We start from the raw sequence: 9,122 nt of genomic DNA, 5'->3' as shown, positions 1-9,122 counted from the left end.
TAAAATAAAAAGAGAAGAAAAAAGAAACAGAGGGGGAGAGAGAGAGCCACCACGCTCGCTCACTGCGATCTTTCTATTTCCGATTTCTCTCAATCTTCAATTTTTTTTTTCTTAAAAAAAAACAAAAATCTCACTCTTTCTCACATTATCAGAATAATCGAAACCCTAATTTCTCTCCACTTATCAATTTTTTTTATCAATCCAATTCCTTTTTTGCCCCTTTTCAATCGATCAGCTACAAAAGTTTGATCACTAACAGCAACAGACAAACCCTAACTGCCTGTTTTTTAGTAATTTAATTTATGGCAACCTTAACTAATTCTAACCCAAACAGCATCGCCGCCGCCGATCACTCTCCACGTCACACAATCGCCGCCGATAACATCAGTAGCAGCAGTAATCCGGTGAGCAGTCCACAATCGCGACGGGCAGCCGGGAAGCAGGTTTCTCCACCGTGGGCACGAATCGTGCGCGGTGCTGAATCGGAATTTTCTTCTACTGCTTCAACGGTGGCGGAGCAAGCGGCTGCGGTTTTATTGGTGGAGGAAGAGAGTGTGGAGAGTGAGAATAATGCGAGTAAGAGACCGGTGTGGAACAAGCCATTGACAGCTAGTAATGGTCCTGTGGAGATTGGGAATGTTATGGGGGCTGATTCTTGGCCTGCTTTATCTGAGTCAGCTGCTAGGGCTTCTTCTTCGACAAAATCATCTTCTGATTCTTTGAAGGGCTCATTATCCGATGGATCATCATCTTCCGTCTCTGTTTCACAGGTTCGAATAGAAATTAATTTCATTTCATTCGGTTAAGTAAATGTAATATTTGTTAATTTAATGTACTATAATTTTCTAGTAGTGGATTGGCGTTATATTTTGATTTTCTTTGTTTTGGTTGCCTGGTGGAAAATTTTGTTTTATTTAGTTGAGATTAATGTGTAAAGTCTTAGAAAGAAAAATAATGTATAGGTACTTTTTTTGCTATTTATTTGTCTATATTAATTGAGGTGCATTGAAAAATGTACTATCTGGGGTATTTTCTTGAATTCTTGGCATGGATGCGAGATTTATATTTGTTCTTAAAATATTTATTAGCTGTCTACTCAGATTAGCGTAGCGTATTAAGTTTTAGAAACAAAATTGGTGTAGAATGTGAGTCGACGAATTTCTGTCTTTCATATGAGCTGTCTAGACCAAAACATGAAAAATTCTCCTTTTTTATGAGCTTGGTTACTTTGGTAGAGCGCGAGGGACCAAAAAAACTGTATTATTGGATTTATTGCTTAAATTTTTGGTATGGTTAGTAACTCCTCTTAGTTAGGAAAAAAAAAGGACCTCTAAGTGAGCTATATTTGATTTATCATCGTTGATCTCTATTTTGCAAGCTCAAGGAAATGTTAGTCAAATGTGATTAGTTGGACTGATTGGATTATATGTCTACTTTTTTAAGCTTGGTGTATATTATTTGAAAGAAATTAAAATGGAGTCTTTAGGCACCTAAGTTTGCGCTTACTTGTGGAAACCTTAGAATTTTTTTATAAGAAATAGAAAACTAAAGAAAACACTTTTATTAACTGAAAAAGAAAATTATTTTCCTTTAAACATGTGTTTTCAAATTCTTTACTTTTTCAGAAAATTGGAAAACACTATAATTGTTGTTTTCCAAATTCTCCACTATAAAAATAAGGGGTCTTGTTTGGTTCATCTAATGTTTTATGATCATTCTTTTTGTTATTTTCAATTTGTGCCAAACAAAGCCCTTGTTTGCTATTTTGGAAAGTTTGTACTTAATAAATATGTTTGCTTGATTTTCAATGGAAAAGTCTTTTTAATAATAAATAATAAACTACATATGGAAACAAGAAAACTATTTTTTGAAAGTAATCACAACTTAAATATTTATCTTAATTTTACTGCATTGTTGAATTTATAGATACCAAAACACGAGCAGCAGCAGCAACTGAACTTCTATCCGAAAATAGTTGGGGAAACCAAAACAACAAACTTGTTTTTTCCTCAATAAAATTGGGGTTATTAAAAATTTGATATGAATGAGTGGGTTTTTGACCTTTATAACTAGAAACACAAAAGGCAAACTTGTGGTTCTCTTTGAACTCGGCTATGAAATGGAGCATTTTTGTGCTTAATATATACCCAGTTCAATTATTTGGTTGCTCATACATGAGTGCTTGTTTTAATATGTGCTTTTCGTTTAATGCAGGGAATTGGAACTGCATCCTCATCTTCACAGAAACAAGTAGTCAATAGTGCAAACACTAATTCAACTTCAAACCATATAGTGCCAGGACGCCAAAGGTCAATGAAGCGTGGTGGTGCTAACACAACTTCTAATGGTGGTGCTCCTCAGTCACCAGGATCACAGGGCGCGACAGGTGAAGGACATTCAAATAACTCTTCTTCTGGGGACCACGGGCAAAGGAATTCCCAATCCCGTAGCTTTAATGATCATCCACACCAACAACGCAATTCATTCAGGAACCGTAATGGTGGGCCACATTCTCGAGGAGATGGTTCTCATCATCATAGTTATGGTGGCAGGAGAAATGATCAAGATCGTTCAAATCAAGATTGGAATGCTCATCGAAATTTTAATCGGGATGGTGGCCATGTGCAGCCATCACCAGGAGTTTCCCCAAGGCTTATGAGGCCTCCACCACCACCTCCACCACCACCTGCAGCTGCTACTACTTTTGTTGCACCCCCACCAGTCCGGCCTTTCAGCCCCATGGGGTTCCCTGGTAAACCATATTTGTTTCCAGTTCTGTTATGGCTAACACATGGGTCTGCTCTAATATCTCAATCTATTTCCAGATATGCGATCGCCGCTGTATTATGTTGCCCCGCATCCAGATTCTATGAGAGGTGTGCCTATTATTGCGGCACCAATACCGCCTCATGCTGTTTTTTTCCATTCCGATCCCCAGTTGCATAATAAGATATTGCGTCAGATAGATTATTATTTCAGGTGCTTCTTTCTTGTTTTGCTTCTGTACACATGTTCTTGTGGTTTATTTGTGTCAGTACAATGGGTTTTATTGGGAAGTTAACAATTTCTCCTCATAAATGTTTGTTGCAGTAATGAAAATTTAATTAAAGATATATACTTGCGGAAGAACATGGATGATCAAGGCTGGGTGCCTATTAAACTGATAGCAAGCTTCAACAAAGTGAGTTGCTTTGGGTAATCGTGATATTGGTTCATTTTTATGATGATTTTTTTCTCTTGGTTATGCCTGTGCTTGATAACCACTTCCTAATTATTTAAATATGTCCTACATTTTGTTTTCTCTTTGGATATCCTGGTTTTGTTTGTGACAGTTAATAGTGGTGTAAGGTTTTTACTGCCAGCATTTCAGACTAGGACTCCAATACATTTCACTAGAGGATGCATGTTAAGGTCATGCCTTCTTACCAATAATGAAGTATCTGATTGAATTAGCTAAAGTTTGAAGTTGTTTCTAGAAACTTTTTTTTATTCCATTAAAGTACTTTTGTTTTGTAATTTTCATGTCTTGTTTTACAGTATCAATGTGCTTGTTTCTGATATTTATAGACATACTCTCTGGGTTAGTAGTTTTGACTCATTAGGAGTCTGAATTATATTCTTTGTAGTGTCATAGTAGTTTAAATACTGAGTTCACACCCTGTGATAAATATATTCTGTCTCTTTTCACTTTCTGCATTGAAAGGTTGATAAGAACTAGTAGATTATCTATTTTGTTACTGATGAATTACCTATGCTTGATAACCACTTCCTAATTATTTAAACATGTCTTGCATTTTGTTCTCTTTGGATATCCTTGTTTCTGTTGTGACAGTTAATAGTGGTGTAAGGTTTTTATTGCCAGCATTTCAGACTAGGACTCCAATACATTTCACTAGAGCCTGCATGTTAAGGTCATGTTTCTTACCAATGATGAAGTATCTGATTGGATTAGCTAAAGATTGAAGTTGTTTCTAGAAACTTTTTTTTTATTCCATTGAAGTACTTTTTTTTTGTAATTTTCATGCCATGTTTTAGAGTATCAATTTGCTTGTTTCTGATATTTATAGACATACACTTTGGGTTAGTAGTTTTGACTCTTTAGGAGTCTGAATTATATTCTATTTAGTGTCATGGTAGTCTAAATACTGAGTTCCCACTCTGTGATACATATGTAGTCTCTTTTCTCTTTCTGCACTGAAAGGTTGAGAAGAATTAGTAGATTATCTATTTTGTTGCTGATGAAATTACCTATACCTGATAACCACTTCCTAATTATTTAAATATGTCCTGCATTTTGTTCTCTCTTTGGATATCCTGGTTTCTTTTGTGACAGTTAATAGTGGTATAAGGTTTTTACAGCATGCATTTCAGACCAGGAATCCAATACATTTCTCTAGAGTATACATGTGAAGGTCATGTCTTCTTATCAATGATGAAATATCTGATTGAATTAGCTAAAAGCTGAAGTTGTTTCTAGAAGCTTTTTTTTCTTTTGAATTACTTTTTTTGTGTAATTTTCATGCCATGTTTTAGAGTATCAATGTGCTTGTTTCTAATATTTATAGACATACTCTTTGGGAGTCTGAATTATATTCTTTTTAGTGTCATGGTAGTTTAAATACTAAGTTCTCACTCTGATATATATCTTCTGTCTCTTTTCTCATTCTGCATTGAAAGGTTGAGAAGAACTAGTAGATTATCTATTTTGTTGCTGACGAATTGGTTTTCCCTAATATCATTCTGTTACCTATTCTCTTCCAAGAGTCAATATTCTCTAAGATTCATGTTCAATCTCTTACATGCTGCATGGTTGGTCCTTTTTTTCCTTGGTGATTTTATTATGCTATAATTCAAGCATCAATTTTGTGTGCCCGGAGTTAGCATTAGCTGGAAATTCGGACGTAGGTAGCTATGAAATAGGTAATTTGGTCTGTAGATTATAGGAATGCCAAAGGAAATTCCACTAAAACTTCACCGGGATTGATGAATGGTGACTCAAGACAACTTCTGGAATTTCTGTCCTACTAGTTTAAATTGAAGAAGGGTTTAGGAGTTTGTAAATTGAAATTTGGATATAGATATATGAGGGTTTGTTTGCTGAAAGTTATAGGTTTGCTGACACTTGTAGGTTTTCTAGGAGTAACACCTAGGAAAAAGAGCATCGTAAGTTTTTAGAAGTCACACCCATGATAGATTGCAAGCATATAGGTGGAAAATTTATTCATAAACTCTGATTCTCTAGTGAACGATAACAGAACTTTATGTAGAGGTCCTTCTTATTTAAACCTATGTAATTAAGGGCTAATAAGACACTGAAACAAAACATAAAAGCCTAGATGTAGAATATTCGAGCAAATGTGTAAATTACAGAATTACCCATGTATGCAAAAATACATAAAAATACAACAACTTGCTTTTCTTGTCATCTGCAAAGCAATTTCTATATTCATCCACTTGTAAGAGCATTGGTGTATGGACGATAATAGAAAATTTTGTCAAGCGGATGGAACTATATAGTTATGATTTTTCTTTTGCTCAAAATCTTTTTTTTGTCTGTTGTTTTTCTGAAAAGAGAGGGCGGCCTTAGTTCTCAATTCTTTTTGCATTGTGGGAGGGTTTGGGGAGAGTCAAATATACAGTGCTTCTCCATGACCTCTAGGTCACGACAGAACAATATTACTGTTGCGTGGAGGCCCAACCTTATTCTTCAAAATCTACCTAGTTTAGTAAATTGCACTTAATTTATTCTGTATATCATTATATTTGTTCCTCATTTTTTGTCTATTGTCTTGAGATATGTTGTACTGAAGGTTAATTTATGGATGAGGTGATAGCATTGTATTTTTTTTTTTGAGTCACAACTTACATTTTACATCATTTTGACCTTGGTTTGTGTGCATTGCTTCATGTAATACCTTAATAGATAATTTGTTTATAGGCATAATTATAATTTCCTATATTACACAAGCTATGCAGATATAATTTTGTAGAAAGTTTTCCATTATTTTACAATTGCTTCTTTCTTTGTGTCTGAGTTTCTGCATTATCGGAATATAATTTTTAATACCCATAATTTCTGGTTGAAGTAATTATTTGCTGCTTAGATTCATGCCTAGTTAGAACCATTTATCAGTGCTGTGCTGTGCTTAATATGTCGTTCTGTTTTCATTGGGATGTTGACATTATAAATTTAATCTTTAGGTTGTAATGGTTATGCTTTCCAGACATAATGGCATTCTGTTTCCTTTTTTTTTTTCTTGTATGATGGCACTCTCAGATCTATAAATTGTGAAATAAACTTGAATGATTATTCCATGCTATGTGGGGATTGCTGTCATGAGCTTCTGATCTGTTGGGATTTAGGTCAGGCTACATACTTTGTTTCCTTTGTCATTCTTGCGTGTCTTTTAAATTAATTTGAGGGATTCTAATATCTCCATTGCTGTATTGAGCTTGTCAGCATGTGAACTGTTTGGTTGTTTGCTATCTTTGTATGCTTGTGTGTATATCTATACAATGCTGATTCTGAGTTTTTCCCCATTAAGACACTGAAACCCACTAATGATTTATTAATGGCTGTACAGGTAATGGTGTCATGATTTTGTGACTGTATTTTCATATGCTATTAACTTAAAAACAATATCTTCTTGTGGCTTATGGTTCAGGTTTTGCTTTTGACTGACAATATCCAACTTATACTGGATGCTATAAGAAATTCAAGTGTCGTCGAAGTACAGGTGCCTTTTTCTGTACATTGAAATCTGCTGTTGTTGAAATTTTCAACTTACAAAATAATGGTTTTGTGATTTCCCATCCTAACTAGTTTCCGGTCCTCAATTCTGAACCCTGTCACATTTAGGAGCGCATGATTTAGGCACTCAGATATACATACCAAGTTTATCAGAATTTAATAATGTGATCTATGTCTTACCTTCACTAATTCTATTTTCGTGTTGTATTTTAGGGCGAGAAGGTGAGGAAGCGAAATGATTGGATGAGGTGGATCATGACAACTCCTATTCAGTTTCCTAATGTTTCCAGCCCTCAGTCTGGTGAGAAGTCCGGCCATGACATGCTGGCAGCCAATGTCCAAGGCATCTCTCTGGAGGAGATGACTGCTGGCCATAGCAATGTGAGGAGTCAAGCAGATGTTCGTACTGAAGCTTTTCTTGGTAGATCATTGTCTGGGGATTTTAATAGCCAGTCACAGCTGTCTAGCAGCAAGGGAATAGATGAAAACAGATTTCAAGGAGATTTGGATCTCCCCACTTCATCAAGAAATTCAAGTAAGTAAAATGTGTGCTGCGCATTTTACGAAATACTGGAGGAAAGTGGGGACTGAGGGTTTTGATTAAACTGGTGGATGTCTTGGATTTTGTTGAAGGTAGTGGGTCTTGCATTGGCACAGTGAAACATGGTTTCCTGTCCAGCTAAAAGGAAGTGAGTTGGTGATAAAGGAGGGGAAAAAAAAAACTTTTTAAAGATAACAATAACTTGAAGGGAGAAATCAAAAGGAAAAAAAAAGGAAAAAGAAAAAGAAAAAAAAGAGAACCTTCATGACTTTGAGCTAGTAGCATGAGTTTGTTGGGATATATGTATGTTCTTATGGGAGTGTTCCTTTTTATCCCATAATTATTTGTGGTGGCATGACGTTGCTGTTCTTAAGAGGGGGGGTTTTGGTTTTACTTCCCCTTGCTGCCCCTCAGCTACTTTTTTAAAATCTTTGGGGTTAGATTACCTCCAGACTTCAGGAGGAAACATGATTTTTTGACTTGTGGCAGTAAGTATATGCTCTATCTGTGTCTGCATATCGTGAGGGGGGAGTGAAGGGTGACTTTTGCAGGATGCTAAGCTCATGCTACGCCGTCTACTATTGCTCTGTTTTTGGTTACGGGATGTCCTTTTTATTATTATTATTATTATTATTATTATTCTCGTCGCATATTATTATAATTAGAGTTGGCATTAATATGTATACCCTTTTCTTCAAACCTTTTGAAGATTTCACCGCATAAATTGGTCCTCTTGAGTGAGAAGCCATTGAAATATCCAGTGGTGGATTGGACGTGGTTGGCATTACATGTTCATTTAAGACTGAGATTGTGGAATCTGAGATGTTCTGGTTTTCTGATTAAACCCATTTTTATTATTTATTGGTTTTCTGAGTGAGATAATAAATTGTCTGGCAGAATCCTGGGCGTATCTGCTTGATGTCCTTGATCTTATATGTTGTGTTATGTATTAGGTTCGGCCATGGCAGGAAACCCCCTTGGACGATGGTCCAGATTGAAATATATAATCAAAATGAGTTTGAATTTTGGTCGTCTTTGTGGTATACCTAATTGTCTAGGTATTTTGTTCAGCACACCCATGATATATTTGTGACTGGCATGCCTATGGAGGTTTGGTATGATTTTGATGGAGTTAACATGATTTGTTGTCAAAAGAATTGACCTCGTTGAACGTCAATGAATTGAGTTTTATGAACGTTACGAGAGTGTCTTCAATATTTCGAGAATTAGCAGTTTCGAGTACTCGTAGGTTATGTTTGTGGCGGTGTTATTTCTTTGCTGAAATGCTACTTCACAAATCATTTGGAATACTGTTTTAGAAGTCTTCTGCTGCTTATTTGGGTGACCATGTTTGTTTCAATCGGGAAAATCTTATTATGATTTGTTAGCGTGGAATGGAACCATGGCGTAATTCTTGGCCACCGGGGAAAATAGACGATGATGAGTCATGGCTTCCTTAAATTCTGGCTTCAACTCCAGAGATCAGCTATTAGGATTCCAGCGTCTCCCCCTTGATTAGAAAACCACGAGATCTTTTTGGAAACTTAGGGACTAGTTGCCATCATGTTTCGAACTTCGTGTCTACCCTTTCTCCTATCTGCATTTCTATATTTCGTAACCTTAGAGCTAGCTTTCTCGGTTCATCATTAGACTTTCCTTTGTTTTATTTTTATAAGTAGCACTGTTCATAATTTGTTTTTGGCAAAATGACTTATTTTAAAAAAGTTTTAGTGGAATAATATAGCTGGTACATGCCGTGATCGAGATTTCTTACCACTAAAAACTCGCATATCTTCTTCTCCCTTGCTCACACTCTCTTGTTCACCTTTT

The 9,122-nt window shown here is 35.8% G+C and overlaps 1 protein-coding gene across 1 annotated transcript; it reads left to right on the top strand.

Annotated features, from left to right (window-relative positions):
- LOC133694256 (la-related protein 1C) lies at window positions 1-8,149 on the top strand. Its single transcript, XM_062115749.1, has 6 exons — window positions 1-770; window positions 2,215-2,752; window positions 2,826-2,979; window positions 3,091-3,181; window positions 6,666-6,737; window positions 6,965-8,149. Exons 1-6 carry the CDS (start codon window positions 303-305, stop codon window positions 7,292-7,294), a joined length of 1,653 nt encoding a protein of 550 aa, XP_061971733.1. The 5' UTR covers window positions 1-302; the 3' UTR covers window positions 7,295-8,149.
- Window positions 8,150-9,122: the final 973 nt, after the last annotated feature.

Source organism: Populus nigra, chromosome 5, assembly GCF_951802175.1.
Source record: "Populus nigra chromosome 5, ddPopNigr1.1, whole genome shotgun sequence".
In the NCBI taxonomy this organism is placed as follows: domain Eukaryota; kingdom Viridiplantae; phylum Streptophyta; class Magnoliopsida; order Malpighiales; family Salicaceae; genus Populus; species Populus nigra.
This window is presented reverse-complemented; position numbering and strand designations above follow the sequence as displayed.